This window comes from Phragmites australis, chromosome 10, assembly GCF_958298935.1.
Source record: "Phragmites australis chromosome 10, lpPhrAust1.1, whole genome shotgun sequence".
NCBI lineage: Eukaryota > Viridiplantae > Streptophyta > Magnoliopsida > Poales > Poaceae > Phragmites > Phragmites australis.
In genome coordinates this window covers 30,768,264-30,789,070 of record NC_084930.1, presented here as the reverse complement: position 1 = coordinate 30,789,070, position 20,807 = coordinate 30,768,264, and the positions used below count along the sequence as shown (strand labels likewise).

At 46.0% G+C, this 20,807-nt stretch overlaps 2 protein-coding genes and 1 non-coding gene across 5 annotated transcripts; all 3 read left to right on the top strand.

Moving 5' to 3' along the window:
- Positions 1 to 299: 299 nt before the first annotated feature.
- LOC133930680 (uncharacterized) lies at positions 300 to 19,217 on the top strand. 3 transcript variants are annotated; one of them, XR_009911793.1, is made up of 2 exons: positions 300 to 636; positions 18,984 to 19,217. XR_009911793.1 is itself a non-coding variant. In XM_062377382.1 (2 exons), exons 1-2 carry the CDS (start codon positions 15,884 to 15,886, stop codon positions 18,985 to 18,987), a joined length of 588 nt encoding a protein of 195 aa, XP_062233366.1. In that variant the 5' UTR covers positions 15,756 to 15,883; the 3' UTR covers positions 18,988 to 19,217. The 3 variants fall into 3 exon arrangements, 2 of the variants coding, with proteins under 2 accessions (XP_062233366.1, XP_062233367.1); XM_062377382.1 differs by lacking the exon at positions 300 to 636 and adding an exon at positions 15,756 to 16,467; XM_062377383.1 differs by lacking the exon at positions 300 to 636 and adding an exon at positions 15,756 to 16,471 and having other exon boundaries at positions 18,988 to 19,217.
- Positions 643 to 4,831, top strand: LOC133930682 (uncharacterized). The gene is made up of 2 exons (XM_062377384.1): positions 643 to 3,670; positions 4,407 to 4,831. The coding sequence occupies exons 1-2, from the start codon at positions 3,102 to 3,104 to the stop codon at positions 4,411 to 4,413; spliced, it is 576 nt and encodes a 191-aa protein (XP_062233368.1). The 5' UTR covers positions 643 to 3,101; the 3' UTR covers positions 4,414 to 4,831.
- LOC133883793 (small nucleolar RNA Z247) lies at positions 11,395 to 11,533 on the top strand. Its single transcript, XR_009903001.1, has one exon. It is a non-coding gene; the product is annotated as a small nucleolar RNA Z247 (small nucleolar RNA).
- Positions 19,218 to 20,807: the final 1,590 nt, after the last annotated feature.

The window sequence follows — 20,807 nt, the reverse complement described above, 5'->3', positions numbered from 1 at the left end:
GAACTATATAGATATTTTAGATTTGGGTAGAGATTTCAGCTGATTTTCTACGTTTTGAACTGAACATGAATACTCTAGTAGTTCGGTGCTTCGCTATGGTTTAACTTTTTTTTTTTAATAACGATTCTTGTTTCTGAACTCGATCCATGGTTAGCCATTCGATGCTTGAACGAGTCCTATTACCTGCACCAGTTACCAGTAAATTTGTATCTTCTGTGTAGAGGACGGATAGGGTCCATCGAGCACTAAAAATATTACCTGTTGCTTTCTACAAGACTGCAACGTTGTTTAGCACCTACTGCTCAATGATGAGCCGTAGATTCCCTCGCAAAACGACTTGGCTTATTCTAAGGTGTGCGACGCATGCGATGTTGTTTTCTTCTCTCTGATAGGTGGAGGCGTGGAGCCGCTGCACAGACGCACAGTGATGCCTGTGGTGCGGAGTGATGGCGCTTCGTTCGCTTCTTATTTGGATGCTGAGGAGGAGGAGGAGGAGACTTGCGAGTCAACGTGCTCCGGCTCTCAAATGAGCTTGCACCTCTCCGTCCCCATGCTCGCCGATCTGCTGCTCTCGCCTCTGCAGATGAGCTGCGGAGCTGAGCTTCTCGGCTGCCACAAGCGGCAAGGCAATAGCAGGTTTGTCTGGTCTCCCAATTTCAGTGCTCGTTTTTGTAGTTGCGCATGCTAGCTCTGCCCTTTTGCTTGCCTTATTTTGAGACCAAATCCTTACTTTGAGATCCTGCTCGCTAGAAAAGGTCCTACACTTGTAGATAATCTGATATAGGATGGAGAATTTCTTGTTGCTGTCACAGTGTCATATATGGTACCTGCATATACTGATCTTCCTCATCTGCTGATAAATAGGCCTTCTATATCGCTTAATTTGGTTACTTCTATCTTTAAACGAAAGGGAGGCCTTGAGATCACCGGAGTGGGTTGATTTCGAACAGTTTTTTTTTTCTTTGACCGGGAGTCCGAAGTCCGAACAGTTGTGTAGAGGCACGGAGAGAGAGCTGCCAGCCAAGGCCATGGCACAGTGATTGACCATGAGCCAGAGTCCGGGCCAAAGAAAGCCTGGTTTATTGCCCTAAAGTGGGAACTTTTTATTTTTATTTTTTAAAATAAAAATTGCAAATATCTACCTCCGTTTTGGAAAACTGCATTTTTAGACTCTTTTCGTCTATTGAAAGGGTGACTGGACAAGTTTTAAAAAAAATATTACGTTTCAATGCTCTTAAAATTTAAAAAATATCAAAATAGTCATAAAATTCTAAAAATATTATGTGGTGTAGAGTATGATATCATCCGGCTCTCCCAAAAATTTAACTCAAAAAATTATTGGTGCAATGAGAAGGAAAAAATAGACAAATTTCAATATATCTGAAATTTGTCTTTTTTTGTTCTCATTGTACAAGTCATATTTTTGTCTAAATATTTTTAGAGAGCTAGATGATATAGCATCATCTCCACTGCATATTTTTTTCAGAATTTTTCATGACTATTTAGATAGTGTTTTGAATTTTGAGAATATTGAAATGTAGTTTTATTTTTAAACATATCGCCTATTGGAACTTATCGCCCTTCCCACAAGCGACAAGTAGGGTGGTAGGAGTCTAAATTTTTATATATTTTAAAACATAAGCATGTAATTGCAAATTTTTATTTAAAAAATATAAAAATAAAAAATTCCCAAAGTGGCGGCCTAGGCCTGACCCAAGAAGTTGTCATGCGCAAACTATAACACCAAGTAGGGGTTTGGATCAGGCTTGGGCTTTTTTTAGAACATACTTTTTTTTCAACAGTATATATAGTTGCTGTCTAGAGACCGGACTTGGGTCGGTAATGTTATATGCTGCATAAGGTGGACACGCGACACCAGCCGCACACCCTCCTTCACTAGCTCTGGCGCCATCTCGGTTCCTCACAGCCCCGTCCACATGCTCTGCTGTCCTTTTTCTCTTGCCTAATGCCAGCAAGCTCTCTCGACCAGATCTGGCCACCGACAAACACCCTCACCCTGACTGGACATTGATTTGCCCTCCATATCCAGCTCGGCTCCTCTCCCGACTCCGTTTTCGCGCTCCTCCATCCTCCCTGCGCGCCCACTACCCTGATATAGCATCTCGTTCATTGGCGAGCCCTCCAATGGCTTCAATATTACCTGGAACAGTTTCTCTCATCCATGGAACATTTTGTTTTCTCGGTGGGAACCATCTATCTCAGCCTTGGAAAAAAATACTCATCGGTAGCTCGCGTGAGATCTCACAGCGCTGGAGAAGACACGAGCGACAACAACAACGCTGGTGGTGGGGAGCGGCGGTGCATGGCTCACAAAATAGTCGCTATACTCTAGCTCAGGGATTCAACCTCTTTTACATATTTTTTTTCACCGATAAAAAGACATAAATTAGTGAAATTTCATCGAAATTTCGTTATTTTCTTCTATGTGTCTCACATAGCAGTGAAATAAAATTTCAAAATTAGATATTTCATTTTTCTCTGAAGTTTTCAAAACTCGTAAAATTTCAGCAAAATTTTAATCCCTTCTCTAGCTAGAAGACAGGTATGCACTAAGACCACTTAAGCTTTGGTTCCCACTTTCCAACATTAGAAGCTACCACAAAAAGCACAGAAGCTAAGAATATCCATTTTAGGCGAGGGCATAGGAGCAAGAATTACCGGAAGGGGTCAGCTAGACAAAATTAGATAGTGTGGAAGCTCAAATCGGTAATAGTGCATGGGCCTGATCAGATAATGGAATAGTTTAGGGGGTGTATTATTTAACTTTGACAAAAATAACAAAAAAAAATTGAATTTCATCTTATGCGTCTCATGCATGGAACAATCCCAAGAAACTTCGCACACACGCATACGCATAGAGAAAGGGCACACATCACACATGAGCAGGGAACGTGGCCCTGAGAGACGTCCGCAGTATGTGTATTTGTATTCCCCCTTCGGTGTAAGTTACCAACACAGTACCTTCTCCCTCTCTCCCAAGACCAAAAACCCTAGCACGCCATAGCTGTTCCCCAAGAACTCCTCCAAAGCGCCGATCGAGCCCTCCCTCCACACCTCAAGATCCTCCCCGACCGACCACCATGGTAAGAGCGCCACCTTCCGTCGTCGCCGTCGCCGACCTGTGCACGGCGCTCACCGCCGTCGGGCTCTTCTCCTTCCTGGATCTGCAGTCGGGCTCGGGTACGACGACATCCACATCCACTCACCCCCTACCGCTCGACAGCGCAGTTCAGGTAATGCTGACGTTGGCCGCGACGGCGACCCTCTTCAGCTCCGTGGCGTTCATGTACCGCCACCTGCATCGCGCCGCCGCAGCCGCGGCGGGCGCCGGAACCAGGCGCCTCCTGGAGGTCGTCACCTTCATCATGTGCGCGACCGTCGGCCTCCTGGAGTTTTTCTTGTTCGTGCAGCCTGCAGGTGGCGTGGACCTCGGCATGGCTGCTGTCGATGCGCTGCCCGCTGCGGCGACGGTGACGTTCTTTCTGGGCATGACGCTCATCATTGTACACATCCGCGCTGGCGGCGAAGGCGGTGGCGGTGCCATCACCGGCAACCGACCGGTCCCAGCGCCCGTGGAGCTCCTGAAAAAGGTGGCGCTGGGAGCAGCTGCAGCACTCGTCAGCCAGATGGCCATGGCGCTCTACGCGAAGTAAGTTCCCCAAACTCTTCCGCCGGTGCCCCTTCCAAAGCCGCCCTCACCCTGCCCAGCCGCGCCGCCGTCCCCCGTAGGCCGTAGCGGCCAGCGCCTCGGCTACCCGCTGCACCCCGCCTCTCCGTCCACCACCGGCAGCCGATAGCGTTCTTACCGCCTCGTCCCCGCCCGACCTCTCCAACTGCCACACCTCCCCCTGAACACCCCCCCCCCCCCAAACCCCATCCACCCGCGCGCCCTCTCCTTCTCACCGTCACCGACCACCGGCTCAACGTACACCTCACCTCGGACACCTAAACCTTAGATGGCGCACTCGAACAGGTCTTCTCCTCGTCCCTGATGAGCTGACCTGAGCTAAGCATTCCTCACCGCGTAGGCGCGTACGACGACGGGTGCGACGCCTTCTCAGCTGCCGGCAGACACGCAGCGCTTACCTTTGGCTGGCACGGGCGCTGCGGCATCTTGGACTTGGAGTTCCTGGAGGCCGGGCGCTCAGGCTGGTACACCGGTCCCTTGCCGGAGTTGATCTGCTTCTTCGAGTTTAACCTTTTCATTTCTTCTATAATTGTCATTGGTTGGCGTGATTACTGATAGACTCAGTTGGCGATCAGCAATCGCAAGCCTTTTTATGACACACCGATGCGTTTTACAATTGATATGTTCCCTTTTTGCAATGTTCTGTTCGTTTGGTTGCATTCAGATGATATAATGTGGGCAATCTTGTGTAATGCAGATTATGAAATTAAGCTAGCGGAAACAGGTGGCTAGGGGCTACGGGCTATAAGTCCTGGTTCATCATGGTGAGAGAAATTAAGAAGATCATCTGACGTAATCAAGGACCAACTCTTAATAGGCCCCGCGTGTCAGCGATGAGGTCACACCGTGCAGTTACGTCAGGGTAACCGCTTCCGTGATCAAGATATCCTGATATCGCCATCTACCGAAGAATGAATTTTATCATGTGTAACTGTGAGATGAATGTTGTACTGAATATGGTCATGCTGTTTATTTGTGACTATTTGAGTTGAGTCAGGGGTGATACTTTGAACTTGTGTGTGGCTATTACGATCAAAACTTGTATCTGGATGATCTATCGTCGTTTGATACTTCTAATACCGTAATGTGTGGTGGGGTTAATGTGATGCAATTTTCTGTCTAGTGCCTGTACCTAATAATTGCTGCTTTTACTAATCTGGGGTGTTATACTAGTGTTCTGGTATCAGAAAGTGTGCAAATGAGTTGGCTTTTACCTGCTGGGATGAAGCCATTACTTTCCATTTACAGGTTGACACCGGGAGCTTCCAGCGGAACTTGAAGAGAGCTTCATGAGGAAGTGAGGAGGCGAGGAGCTGATGCAAGTTTTGGCTCATATGCATTTTTAGGTTTCATTATTTTGGTAATTCCATTAACTCTGGACTTCTGTAAAAACATTTTTCCTGGCTTCTGTTGGACCTTTGGATTAATATAAATTCCTTTTGGTCTAAAAGATTTGGTTACATGCTGATAATTTCTCTAATTGTTTATTTTGTTTTTTTTTTCATGTGCAGGTAGAGATCAAGGCCTAAGCATACTCCTTCAACTCCATCTTGTCGTATCACGGCTGAGAAATAATACATGATGCCATGAGTTTCGCCTCAAAACTTATCGATGGTAAGACCACCATTGACCCCTTCGGTATCTTTTGAGACTTGAAAGGAGTTAGTCGCATGTAGTGTCATCTTTGCTTGCTATCCAACATTGTGCAGCTCTATGGCAATCTAATTGTGGCTAGTTCTTGTTGATGGTTCTATTATGAGATTAGTTATAGCCATGTGATTGCAGGATTATATACATTCGTCTCTTTTATTTTGTTGTTGATGGCCCTATTGATCTACTCATCATGGAATTGTGGGGATATAATATATCTTGAACTGCTTAAGATGCCACTTCTTGGTGGTGCCATGTGTTTATGGTGTTTCTATATCCATCATTGGTGGTGAACTTTTGTGATACCTGGTCACCAGAATGATCTTTGTCACGTGTAATGTTGATATGAATGTTGTACTGAATATAGTCGTGCTTGTTACTTATGGCTATTGGACTAGAGTTAGGGGTGATACTTTGAACTTGTGTGTGGCTGTTCTGATCAAAACTTGTATATGCCTTTGTCACCACTGAATACCATTATCTAATCTGGGAATGTGAGGTGGGGTTAATATGCATGATTTAATCTTCTGTCTGGTGCCTGTACGGTTGTACCTGATCATAGCTGATTTTACTAATCTGAGGTGCTCAAATGAGTGCTCTGGTATATGCAAGTGTGTAAATGAGATGGCTTTTGCCTGCTGGGCTGGAACCATTTCTTCTCATTTATAGGTTGATACTTCTGTAAGACATTTTTCCTGGCTTCTGTTAAAGCTGGCGGTTTATGCTAATCTCCCTTGCTCTAAAAAGATTTGGTTGCATGCTGAGGATGTCTCAATGTTTACTTTTGTTTTTGTCATGTGCAGGTAGTGACAAGGCCTAAGAATATTCCTCCAACTCCATCTTGACCATATCATAGCTCTGAAAAGACATGATGCTGTAAGTTTTGCCTCAAAAGTCCAAACTTATCCACAGTAAGACCATGATTGACCATTTGGGCTTATCTTGATACCTGTAACGAGTTAGCCACATTTGGTGTCATCTTTGCTTGCTATCCAGCTTTGTGTAGACTTATTGCAATATAATTGTAGCTAATAATTTGTTGATTGTGCTATTGTGAGTTTAGTGATAGCCACGGGATTGCCGATTTATATGCATGCGCTCTTCTCTTTACTTCATGATGATGATGGCGCTATTGATCTACCCTACATGGATTCTAGTGATACAAATATATTGAACTGCTTAATTAAGATGTTATTTCTTGGTGGTGCATTTTTATATCCATCATTTGTGGCGATTTTTTGTGAAACCTGATCCACATATAACTTTTATTTTTTATTTCAAAAAAGATTCTGCTGTGTGAAAGGCTACTGAATTTTCCTTAAATTTTAGTCACCGTTTCTAGGCTTCTAGCCCTCTGATCAAGTAACAAAATTCGTGCACTGCTATGTGTTCTTTGCTTGATTGGGTGGTTTTTGGTCTGTGCAAAGTTGGCTGAACCATACAAAATTCGTGCACTGCTATGTCACTTGGCCGAGACCAGCCACGCCATGCCGACGACGGTGGGGTCGATACGGATGGATGCATTCTTTACTCCCTCTTGTAGTCTTGTCCGATCAAATTGCCGGTACGGCTACAGGGCCATGCATGTCAAGATGCCTGTGGAAAAGCGGCCGGGGACAAGGCAGCATGGCTGGCTCACGGCATGCACTTGGGGAAAACGCGTGGGCACGAGACCACCAGTCGATGCGGACGAGTGGGCGCAAACGAGAAACAAAGAAAATGGTTATGCACATGGATTTGGCGCAAAACCTCTACAAGCTTGCATGCGAGAACCTCACTGATTAGAAGTGGACGAGGGGGCTGTGGGGAATGACCATCGTAACTGAAATGGCAGAGTTTGTGCAGTTGTGGGATTGGGTGCAACAACTGCAATCACTCGGAGATGTACGGAACCAGGGATTAAAATTCTGCCAAAAATTTGGTTAAGTTTTGCCAAAAATTCGGTGAAGTTTTATGAATTTTGGAGGGAACAAAATATCTAATTTCAGAAAAAAAAAATTTATTGACATGTGACACCCATATAGCAGATGACGAAAAATGACAAATTTTGTGAATTTTAGTTTTTTTCATCCGTGAACGAAAAAAAATTATAAAATGAAATTGAATTTCCTGACCGAACGTGTTGTGTAAACGACAAAATCAACTTATCGAATGCAATTTCAAGATTCCTTCCGTCACTTTTGACCATATGGCGAGTGCATGAATGCAGAAGGGAAATACAAGTTTTTCGCTTGGCTCCTCGTACAGAGCAAGATTTTCACGACGAACAATCTAGCATAGAGAAATTAGCCTTGCAACCCAACATGTCCATTTTTTTAAGACATACGGAGCAGACGGCTACCACTTTAAACTTAAGAAAGAAGGTGTGCCGCGGGTTCAAGCCCGGAAGGGAGCCTCCACAGCGGGAGGGCTTTCCAACCGAGCTTAGCTCACCTTTGTTTACATTGCAACCCAACATGTCTGTTGTGTGATCAAGAACATGAGAATGCAGCTCACCTTTGTTTACATTGCAGCTACGTCAAGCAAGTTTGGGAGAAGGGCAGAACTTGGACGCACAGTATTGTCACTGTCCCATCCTTCCCTGATCTATCCATCTCGGATTGGTGGACAACCTCTTTGTCCCATCTTCCGAGGATACAGAGAAGAACTACTGCGGCAATCTTGATGTGCAGGGCGTGACATATGGAAAGAGCCCAACCGAAGTCTTTGAAGGACATTCCCAGACTCGCAGAGCAGGCCCGACCCTGGGATAGGGCGAGCGGGGCGATTGCCCTAGGCCGCCAAAATTAGGGGCCTCCAAAAGTCAAGTACCATATGTTCTCCGACCTCTGCCTTCAGCAACTCACCATGCCATGACTGGCAACCTAGCGCCGTGCTCTATGTCGCGGCCAAAAACATACGTCCATGCGGCGTGGTCTCCCCAAGCTCTTGTGAGCCCAATTATCTAGCAAAATAAGGCCCGCAAGCCACTGGTTTGCCCCAATCAACCGGTACACAATGTTGCTCGGAGCCTCGGATGCTTGGTCGACCTGAGCTGTAAGCAGAAACAGAGGCTACTGAACCCTAACGTAGCACAGTCACGTGGCGTGCAAGCGAGTGGCGGCAGCGTGAGCAACAACGATGGTACAAGGTGAGCTCGTGGCGCGGCTCATAGGCGACTGGTGCTCAGCATAGGAGCATAGGGAGTCAGGGATGGCACGTACGCCAAGAAACAGGTTTTTATGCACATCTAACAAGTCACCTATGCCCTTCGGGAATTTTCCCTCTTTGCTTTTGCCTTTGCCCTGTAATTTGATTTCATAGTTTTTATTTCTAGGAACTTCACTGGCAGGTGTTCTCTGTAAAAGAAGAGATGCACTGCAGCAAAAGCATCATGAAGAACACGAACAAAATAGCAAATGGTGCGATCTCTTCTGGAAGAGATAAGAATCAAAAGGTGTCTTTGACAAGAGCAGATGATAGACCATACAATTGTTTTACATTACCTACTATCAAAATTTTATTTGTTGTAAAGCTTCAAAATTCCTTGTCTTAATTAGTTCGATATATTTGAATGCCCAATTTGTGTGTTTAGATGTTCAAATTAATTTATAGCATGAAAAAAGGAACCAAGTGCCACTACGCGTAGGCGTAGCGAATGGCATCGTGTCCTCCCTATGGCTCTACCTATGATTATCATCTACCTTTTGTTTTGCCCCGGCCTTCGAAATGTCAGGGTCGGCCCTAAGAGCCGATGCAGATTTTTAGTTTCGTCAAATATATCTAAAAAAGATGACATGTGATAACTGCAATAAAATTATCACTGCAGAGAAGGAATAGTAAAGTGCATTAGGATCATTTTCCAACCGTCGTATAAAAACAACCGACTCATATTATATGCTACAATACTCAGTGGAGAGTAATACAGATCACTATACTGCTACAGGAACTTCATACGGTGTTAATGCGGGCCCTGCTCACCCTCTCACAAACGGTGTAGCTGCTACAGTGCCTGCATTGACTCCTCTCCTGCAGAGGTCAGGTGATAGATTACTTTCCACTTTCCTATGTAATCTCTGTCATGTAAAACTCAAATGCTTTCTTCTTATATGATATAGCAGTGCTCCTGCTTTAAAAAAAAAGAAACAAAGAAAACGGCCACTGCTATCGTGCTAATCGCCAATCGATCTCTCTGAAAGCTGCGTTTGAATAAAAAAATGCCACTGCAGTTTTCATTGGTTTATCAACGATGAAAGATGCGATCGAACCTCCTTAAACGAGAACAATCCACAGCCAAAGTGATCTCATCATAGGGAGCTTTCTGTAACAACCAGGAATTTTTGGTCTTGATTCTCGGAATCTGACAAAGCAGATACGTACCAAATCCATCCATCGATTGAGGATCCAACTTAGCTTTGCACAACTGCACGTCACACACGGATACGATACTCAGGCTAATCAAAACAAATGAACTGTCCCCGTGTGTTGATTTGCGCGTCTGAGTCAGCTTTCAGATTCGGTTCCAAGGTCGCGGAAAGCAACACAAGACGACACCTCTGCGCTGAGGACCGGTTCAGCTTCGAGAAAAAACACTGCCACAGTAGCTGCAAGCGAACAGGCTCGCCTCTTTCTGGACGGACAAGCCGGCCGGCACTGCACGTTAAGCATCTGGCTGTTGGCCGCCGTCGTTGAGCTCATCATTTGCAGATACGCATGGCAGGCCGGCGGGAAATTTGAAGCCCGCTGCAGAACAATAGGAAGAGGTGAGAGAAGTAGCAAGGAACAAACATTGTAATACCATGACTCGTCCAGCAGCAATGACATGATATCGCGATCACGCGATGCGAGGGATAAAAAACCGTGAAATCTCAGCACATAGCGGCGTTTTTTTTTTCCGTAGATAGATACAGGTCCATAGTGGGGACCTCGAGGATGGCACCCGAAGGTGGACCCTCACGGGTGAAATGAAAATCGAACTGAGTAAGGTCTCGTTTATATTAGGTGTCCAGTATTTGATATTGTCTAATTTTATTACAATTTAAGGTGGGAGTATTTATAGTCTTTTACCAAACCACTCAGAGATCTTTACTGTTCTATCTTTTATAGAGCATATTATCTGAATACAAGACTCTATTTATATTGATCTTATGACATAATAATTTTTTCTCATTTACATGTTACTATACTTGGCCTCACCATGAAACGGTACTACGCTTAGACCCTTCACCATCGGAGGCGCAGAGGATCTTCGCTTCATCTTCACCTTTGCGTGGCTCCTCTTCACATGGCTCTCTGTCCCTAGTCGAGGGTGTTAACAGATAAGCACTTGAATAGATAGATATGCGTGTATTGTAACAACAAGTAAATATCTTTGAGTTAAGTTAGGCGGTAGTTTAGATTCCAACAGAGGTGTGCGTGTGCGCATCTATCTCTATATATGTATGAGCCATGATTGAGGCTGTTTCAATCTAATGATCAACGCGTATCACCGATGAACCTGAGTTTGGGTCACGGTGTTCTCCATCTGCGCCTCTGATCTTTCATGGTACCAGAGCCAAATCCCCACAAAATCCAGCACCATGTCTAGCTCAAATTCATCAACCAATCTTCTCTCCGGCCAATCTGTCTCGGAGAAATTGGGAAAGCTGAATCATGCGTTGTGGAAAGCCCAAGTTCGTTCAGCCGTACGCGGCGCTCGTCTTCAAGGGCACATTACCGGCGACACCAAGGCGCCCGAAGCGGAGCTCGTCGCCACCGTTGATGGAAAATAAGAGAAGAAGCCAAACCCGGCCTTTGATGAATGGGAAGCGCTGGACCAGCAGGTCCTGAGCTTCCTTCTGTCATCGCTCACCAAGGAGGTGGCGATCCAAGTCTCCACATGTGAGACTGCGGCGGAGGTCTGGAAGGCCATCGAGCAGATGTATGCGTCCCAGACGCGTGCACGCACTGTGAATCTTCGCATCGCCCTCGCCAACACCAAGAAGGGGAATTCCACCGTTGCTGACTACTTCGGGAAGATGAAGGCGCTCAGCGACGAGATGGCTGCAGCTGGACGCCGGCTTGATGATGAAGAACTGGTAGAGTATATACTCACCGGACTTGGAGAAGACTACACTTCTCTGGTCACAGCCCTCACTGCTAGGGTTGAGCGCATCACTGTTGGGGAGTTGTACTCACAACTTCTTAACTTTGAGACTCGCATGGACCTGACCTATGGAGGCAGTTCCGGGTCTGGATCGGTGAACGCCGCTAGTCGGGGACGCGGTGGTTTCACAAGAGGAGGAGGACGCAGCCAAGGAAGACATGGCGGCCAGAACAATCAGCGTGGCCGAGGTCGCGCCGGTGCATTATCACGTGGTCGCGGCAACTTTGACAATGCTTCGCACAGGGGCGGCGGGCGCGGAGGGTACAACATCAACAACCACCGTACGCCGTCATCTGATGGTGATGAACGCCCTCTATGCCAAGTCTGCTTCAAGCTCGGGCACACGGCGGATCGATGCTGGCACAGGTTCGATGAGAACTACGTGCCGGATGCGAAGCTAGTAGCGGCTGCAACGAACTCCTACACCATCGACACTAATTGGTACACCGACACCGGCGCCACCGACCACATCACGGGGGAGCTGGAGAAGCTGTCCTTCAGAAACAAATACCATGGGGGTGATCAAATCCACACCGCAAATGGAGAAGGTATGAACATTAGTCATATTGGTCACACTACATTTCATACCCCGAATCGTGATATTCATCTCAAAAATGTCTTATATGTTCCACAAGCCACAAAAAATCTTGTCTCTGTTCATAAATTAGCATCTGATAATTCTGCATTCCTAGAATTTCATCCTGATTTCTTTTTAATTAAGGATCAGGCAACGAAGAGAACAATTCTTAAAGGGAGATGTCACAAGGGTCTTTATCCTCTTCCTGCGCATCCAATAAAGCAAGTCCATGGTGCTTCCAGGGTCTCTCTGTCCAGATGGCATAGTCGTCTAGGACATCCTGCTTCCAACATTGTTAAACAAGTCATTAGCAGTAATAATCTTCCTGTTCAAAAGGTGTCATCTAGTGAGTCAGTGTGTGATGCCTGCCAACAAGCTAAGAGTCATCAACTACCTTATTCCAAGTCATCTAGTATGTCTACTGTTCCTTTAGAACTTGTTTTCTCTGATGTCTGGGGTCCTGCACCAGAATCAGTTGGAAGGAAAAAATATTATGTCAGTTTTATTGATGATTTTAGTAAATTCACATGGATCTATCTCCTAAGATACAAATCTGAGGTATTCCAAAAATTTCAGGAATTTCAAGCCTTAGTAGAAAGGCTATTTGATCGCAAAATTCTTGCTATGCAAACTGATTGGGGAGGAGAGTATCAAAAACTCAACTCATTCTTTGATAAAACAGGGATTGTTCATCTTGTATCCTGCCCTCATGCACATCAGCAAAATGGGGCTGCTGAACGCAAACATCGTCACATAGTGGAAGTAGGACTCTCCCTGTTATCTCATGCGTCAATGCCCTTAAAATTTTGGGATGAAGCATTTCTTTCAGCAACTTATCTCATTAATAGAACACCCAGCCGTGTCATTGACAATTCCACTCCTCTAAAGCGCCTATTTCAGCAAGACCCTGATTATGATTCTCTTCGAGTTTTTGGGTGTGCCTGTTGGCCCAACTTACGACCTTATAATTCTCATAAACTTGAGTTCCGATCGAAAAGGTGTGCCTTTCTTGGGTATAGCCATTTACATAAAGGATATAAATGTCTTGAAATATCTACTGGTCGCGTTTACATCTCCAGAGATGTAGTTTTTGATGAAGAAGTTTTTCCTTTCTCTGAATTGCACTCTAATGCTGGTGCTCGTCTCCGTTCAGAAATACATCTTCTTCATCCAACTTTGCTAAATTCAGGGGGAGAATTTGTAGTGAATCAATGTGCTAATGCTTCTAATGAATTTTCTCGAGATGCTTGTGAAAATCCAGGTGAAAATTCATCCAATATGGCGCAAGAAAGGGTGGAAAACCAACAGCACAGGAGTGGCACAGGACACGAAACAAATCTGCATCTGGCGCCTGCTGCAAATGGCAGCGCATCAGCCTCGGGATCTTCGTCCAGGACTGATGTGCGTGATGTTCTCATCGACGAGGTTACGGGCCAATCAGCGCCAGGCCGGCCTCCCACGCGCGGCAACGTACAGCATGGCCCGTCTGTACACAGTCAGGGGGAGGCTGCCTTACCCGGATCGACTGCGCCGAGCTCAACGCGGAATGTGACCACACCAACACCAGCCGGATCTGCTGCACCAACGACAGCGCCAAGCGGATCTTCTGCGCCAACAGATGATCAGCAGGCGGGATCCTCTATACCTGCAGAAGGAGCAGACTCGGGTGCGGCTCCTGTTGAACATCAACGTCCTCACACTTGTCTTCAAAGTGGCATCAGAAAAGAAAAGGTATACACTGACGGTACCATTAAATATTGTTGCCTGACAATATCTGATGAACCCTGGAGTACAGATGAAGCACTGTCCAATGACAATTGGAAGGCAGCAATGGATACAGAGTATGAAGCCCTGATGTACAATAAAACTTGGCATCTGGTTCCACCTCAGAAAGGTAGAAATGTTATAGGATGCAAGTGGGTATACAAGATCAAAAGAAAGAAGGATGGAAGTCTGGACAGGTATAAAGCAAGGTTGGTAGCCAAAGGTTTCAAACAGAGATATGGCATTGATTATATGGATACTTTCAGTCCTGTTGTTAAGCATTCCACTATTCGTATTGTTCTGTCACTTGCTGTTTCTAGAGGCTGGAACCTTCGACAACTTGATGTGCAGAATGCGTTTCTCCATGGTTATTTGAAAGAAGAAGTATATATGCATCAGCCACCTGGTTATGAAGATCCTGCCAAACCAGGATATGTCTGTAAACTTGATAAAGCTATCTACGGGCTAAAACAGGCTCCTAGAGCTTGGCATGCAAGGCTCAGTACTAAGTTGACTAGTCTAGGTTTTCAGGCATCCAAGACTGATACATCTCTATTTTTCTATAATAAGAAGGGTTTAACCATATTTGTGCTTGTCTATGTAGATGATATCATAGTGGCCAGTTCTACAGGGGAAGCCACGGATGCTCTGCTCAAAGATCTTCAAAAAGAATTTGCACTAAAGGATCTTGGAGAACTTCACTATTTTCTTGGTATTGAAGTCTCTAAGGTACGTGATGGTATTGTGTTAGCACAAGATAAGTATGCCTCAGATTTATTAAAAAGAGTAGGGATGTCAGACTGTAAGCCTGTTGCTGCTCCCCTCAGTACTAGTGAAAAATTGTCACTCCATGAAGGGTTACCACTAGGACCAAAAGATGCTACATATTATAGAAGTGTTGTTGGTGCTTTACAATATTTGACTCTTACCAGACCTGATATAGCATATTCAGTAAATAAGGTTTGTCAATTCCTTCATGCACCAACCACAGTTCATTGGGCAGCAGTTAAAAGAATACTAAGATATTTAAAATAGTGTACTTCACTGGGACTTAAAATACATAAGTCTTCTCCTACTTTGGTAAGTGCTTTTTCAGATGCAGATTGGGCTGGCAATACAGATGATAGGAGATCTACAGGAGGTTTTGCTGTATATCTAGGATCCAATCTTGTGTCTTGGAGTGCTCGTAAGCAAAGTACAGTTTCTAGATCAAGCACAGAATCAGAATATAAAGCAGTCGCTGATGCAACTGCTGAGGTAATGTGGATACAAACTCTGCTTCGAGAGTTGAACATTAGTAGTCCAAGAACTGCAAAACTGTGGTGTGACAATATTGGTACTAAGTATCTGTCAGCTAATCCAGTCTTTCATGCCAGAACAAAACACATAGAAGTTGATTATCATTTTGTCAGAGAACGTGTTGCTCAGAGATTACTAGAAATTGAGTTTATTTCTTCAGGTGATCAAATTGCAGATGGCTTTACAAAAGCTTTGTCAGTTCGACTTCTGGAGAATTTCAAACACAATCTCAACTTAACTAAGTTGTGATTGAGGGGAAGTGTTAACAGATAAGCACTTGAATAGATAGATATGCGTGTATTGTAACAACAAGTAAATATCTTTGAGTTAAGTTAGGCGGTAGTTTAGATTCCAACAGAGGTGTGCGTGTGCGCATCTATCTCTATATATGTATGAGCCATGATTGAGGCTGTTTCAATCTAATGATCAACGCGTATCACCGATGAACCTGAGTTTGGGTCACGGTGTTCTCCATCTGCGCCTCTGATCTTTCAGAGGGTCCCCTCGCATCATCTCCGCTAGGTCCTGTTTGCGCTTGTTCATGTTCCTTTCCGGCCCTAGTGGACAACGATGTGCCAGTGCCACTCCCCCAACACCTCCTCCGCCTCGATAAATAGTCCATTTGGGATCGGAGGGAGTAACTCTAGGGTCTAGGTTCCAGCTCCCTCTCGGCAGCAGCAGTAGTGCAGCACCATTTTCCCACGCCCTTCCCGTCCCCATTCCCCCACATCCGGAAGATCCCAACCCCAAGCCAAACCCCATGGCGACGCGCGCAGCTCCGGTCATCGCCTGCTTCGCCGTGTTCGTGTCGATCGTCGCCGTCCAAGTTCCATCCTTCCTCGACCAGTCGGCTGCCACCGCGACAACCGCTGAAGCTTGCCCCCTCGACGGCGCTGTACTCCAAGTCATGCTGCCGTTGGCCGCGATGGATGCCCTGTTCACCGCCGTGGCGTTCATCTACGGCCACCACCTGCACCACGCCGCTGACGCCGGCAACAGGCGCCTCACGGGGGTCTTCACCTTCATCGCATGCGCGTCTGTAGGCCTCCTCCAGTTCTTCTTGTTCGTCCAGCAGCCTTCACGCGGCGTGGACGGCGGCGCCCAAGCTCACGCGCTCCGTGTGGCTGCTGTCCATGCGTTGCCTGCTGCGGCTGCTGTGACGACGTTCTTCCTGGGCGTGACGCTCATCTACGTGCACGTCGGCAACGGCGGCGGAGGTGCTGGCAGCGGCGCGGTCGCCGGCAACGGACCGGTCCCGGAGCTCGCCGTGTGGGTCCTCACCAAGACAACACTCGGAGCTGCACTCATCTGCCTGATGGCCATCGTCCTTGCCCTCTATATCAAGTGAGTTTCTTGAAATTCTGAAGTTATGCACCCTGAATCGCGTTCTTGCATGTCCCCGCGTCGCTCTCGCTCAGGGGGACGACTCCGGCGGCCACCAAACCTGCCGCGCCGCCAACCCTTCCCTCGGCGTACCCGCCTCGCCGCTGCCTGAGTGCGCGGCCGCAAGGACGGTGGTGGCGAGGCTACTTTTCGTTCACGTCACTGTCCTCTCTCACGTGGCGTTTTGAGGGACGGGGACCGGTTCCGGCGTCGTCACCATGCCCGGGACGGTCGGTTCTCGCTAGGCCTGGGAACTGTCAGACGTAGGTGGTGGCGCGCGGAGCTGTGCCGCCGCGGCCTCGTGGGGGCGCTGTGGCGCTGGTCAAGCTCGTGCTGCGGGGTGCACTCTGCCGGAGAGACGACGATGAGTGGTTAGCTGGGGCTGGGCGGCGGTGATGGAGTGCGCGGTTGGCTCCCTCAGTTGAGCTTCTTGGGAATGCCGAGCCGATGACGACAACTGGTGGCGGCTTGGGCCCGAATCCGGTCTGGGCTGGCCGGATCCACGTGGTGCCAACCAGATCCAATCGGAGTCGTGCCGACGACAACAACGGACGGTGGCTGGAGGCGTCTGGAGGCCGGTTCGCAGGGCAGAGGCAAGTTAGATGCGCGATGACATGTGGTGGTGGTCTTGTGAGGGCGGCAAGGGCTGGCGTGCGAGTTGGCGTGGCAATGGCCTGTGGTGTCTTGCCCTATTTAACAGCGGCAGGCTCGGTGCGGTCGGTGCGGCGCTTGTTACTACGGTGATCTTGGTGGTTGCAAGGGGTGGAGGCTGCAGAGGATTTTCAAGATTGGAGGCCACCAAGGAGCTGGGTCGGTGTTGCTGGCAGCATCTGAGCTTCTGTTCGTGTAGTGCGGTCGTGATTTTAGTGGTAGTAGGAGGATTTGTACGAGTTGCAGGCGGGGCTACGCACCCTAATGGTGAGGCAAACCGGATCCAAAGTGTGGTATCTGGCGGCGGGTGTGGGACGGCGCTCACGCACTATGATCGAGATCTTGATTAAAGTGATCTTGAAGGTGACTAGATCTAATACGATATTTTAGTCGGCGGGTATGTGGAGTGCTGTAGTGGCACTGTGGTAATGGGTCCTGTATAGTGACGGCCTTCTCGGTACCGATGTCGAGGCTTGCAGTATAGATGTGGTGAATTGGTGATCGGCGAATTCGGCAACATCACCGGTGATGGCTGTTGCACTTGGCGGAGGCCCGTTCGAGATCGGGGTAGGAAATTGGGAATGGAGACCACTGATCGGACAGGTATTCTCTCGTGCCCGGTGAGAACCGCAATCCTTGAGGCGTACGGCGCGCGACGGGGACGCCCTCTCCGGCCGGACCTCCTGTCTTGGCCTGTTGAGCGTCAGCACAGCACTTCAGCAGCCGCAATAGAAGCCGAACTCACCTTTGGCTGCGCCCACACGGTGGCATCTAGCTACGACTTGCCTTGGAGGTCCGAGGGAAGTAGAGCGCGCGGGAGCACCGCTAGCCGGCGTTGATTCTTGGCCGCATGCTGCTTCTTCGAGTTTAGTTTTTTTTTCACCTAGATTTGTCAATTGTTTAGGGGTATCGCGTGATTACCGAACATTGCTTGTAGCGATCGAGTCTCGGTTAGCAAGAACGTTGCATAGCTTCATATGTCATGTATTGCTCGCAAAAAAAAGAAGTGTGTCACCATGTCATGTATGTGAGCCTTCACCAAAAGACATCAACTGTTGGTGTTGCAAAACGATATCCATATGAATTATGTTCTTTATTGGATGATTGTGATTCGATTCCACCGTCCTTGACCGGCTGCTGTTATCTTGCCATATGACAGTTGACAAACAGCAATAATTATGTGTTTAGGTCAGTATTGTCCATTGAGTTGACACAAAGTTTGTGATCATAACATATATTCTTCTCCGTGGAGCACCGTGCGGAACATACCATCCGTGGCTAATTATTACATTTTGTTATTCCTAGTTTTATGGCACAAGCCTTTCGAGTTTCGACACTGTAAGGGCTCCTTTGGAATAAAAATTTTTTAAAGAAATTTTGTAGGATTTGAATCATATAGGATATTCCCCCTATATAGCTCTTTGAAACAAAGGATTGAGTATGTAGAGTCCTATGAAATTCCTATGTAATACCTCAATTCATAGGAATTTTGGAGGAAATCTACTTCAACCTCTCGGAAAGTTTTCTTTGTGTTTTTATCTCTTCTCAAATTACTGTGTTTTTTCTGCACTCAATCCAAACGGTTATTCATATAGTTTTCTAGTACTTTTCATTCCTAAGGATTCAAGAAGCTATACAATTTCAATCATGTATTTCTCCTATTCCTATATTTTAGCAATCATTTGTTTAAGAGGAGGCCTAATTCAGTTTCGTTGTACTATACTCTTTACAATTGATACGTTTCCTTTTTGAAACGCTTGGTTAACTTGCATGGTTACACTGTACGATTTCTCTTTACCGATTGTTTTCGCTTGTATTGTGTGCAGGTAGCAATTGGGGACTAAGCACGTTGCTTCAATATATACCATCTTGATCGCACGCGGGGATCGGAGATAAGACTTGATGCAGATTTAGCCTTTAAACCTAGCTACAACAAGAGCATGATTGATAACTCATGCTTCTTTTGAGACTTGAACTCTATTGTAATCGTGCTATGTCCTGTGATACTTCTTATTGATTATACTATTGTGAGATTAATAATAACCATGAGATTGTGGTGAGTATAGATCTTTATTTTGTTGATGACCCGTTGATCTATACTCCGAACTACCCAAGTACCATATCCGGTTTTAAATATTTGACGTTTTGATCAAGGTTCGATCAAACTTTGAAAATTTTGACCGTCAATAACTTCCAAAATATTTATTTTGAAAATATAAAAATCATACGTGTAGATTTATCTTGAAAAATACTTTCATAATATTATATTTTTATTAGATATTATAACTATATTTTTTAAATCAAGTTAAAATGTATCTTGATTTATAGATGATGAGTGATTGACAAGTTAGTTGTATTGGTTTGATGAGTTGTTGGATTGCATCAACATGTCTATGTACTACAATTATGATCACGAATAATCAAAGTTGCAAAGAAAAATACAGTTGGCGTATTTGTCCTAGAGTCTAGAAAAATTGCATATGCTGGATGTTCTGGTGCTTAGAAAATTGAACACACCATAGCATTTCAAATCAGAGGTAGAATTTAAAGTACACGCCGGATGGTCCGGCGATGTAGGGACATGAACGCTGGACTAAATTTTTCAGAGATGATGCAAAATGGTTGTCTGATGGAGATGCACACACTAGATGGTCCGGTGATGAGATGATATGTATGCCAGACTAATTTGTCCAGAGAGCTTGCAGACAGCTTGATTGAAGACTTACACACGTCGAATGGTCCGGTACTCAGGAGGGGTGAACTTAGGATCATCGAGCGGGATGTGTTTTACAATAGAGATTTTGATTTCGTCTAACTTGTGATGAAGTAAAATGGTGTTGGGGATATCTGTTGTCGTGTCTCATAATGTGTAGGTAATAGATGTAACTTGGCGATTGGCGGCGGGATGATCGGGGTCAAGCGAGGTGTTTGGTGCCGGACAATCGAGGAGGTCAGATTAAGTCGAGGATGATCCTAACTGTGCACGTGGAGATCAAGCAAATCATGTGAAGGTGGATGAAGACAATGTGGTCACAACGTCAAGTGAAGAGGATGCCGGTGCAAGTGATAAGGCGGTCCGAGGGATCGGAAGTGGGAGAGACTTGCTGGCGATCAAGATCATAAGATGAAGTACACGTGTCGACATCGGAATACTTGCTTAAGGCGTAAGCAAGTGGCAGTAAATTATGCTTTGAGAAGCGTGCAATACGGTTTCGTGGTTTGATCTCAAAACCGTGAAAGGGTGAAGTGTACGTGGTATCATCGCGAAGGTTGCATCAAGGTGAAGCTAAGTCATGAAGAAGTCACTGCCGTTCAATGGTCGGAGCGAAAAATAGATCAAAATACCCCGGTGGTAAGTAGGAGACCATTGAAAAGGAGAGGTATTTTAGAAACAAGGAAGTTTAAGAGCTAAGATATATTCTTAGGTCTATAAATAGAGAAGTAAAATTGTATGGATGTTTTGAGCTAGCCATTTGAGTTTGTATGCTAGGGGTTTAGAGAAAAAGAGAGATACGATAGCTTAGCTCTTGTAACAGGTGAGAGGTTTTTTAGTAAAATATCTTGTAATCTATCAAAAAGAGGGATAACATTTGCAAGAAATGAAGTGTTTATTTTTTTCCGATATTTGTGTTCATCTTTTTCTAGTTTCC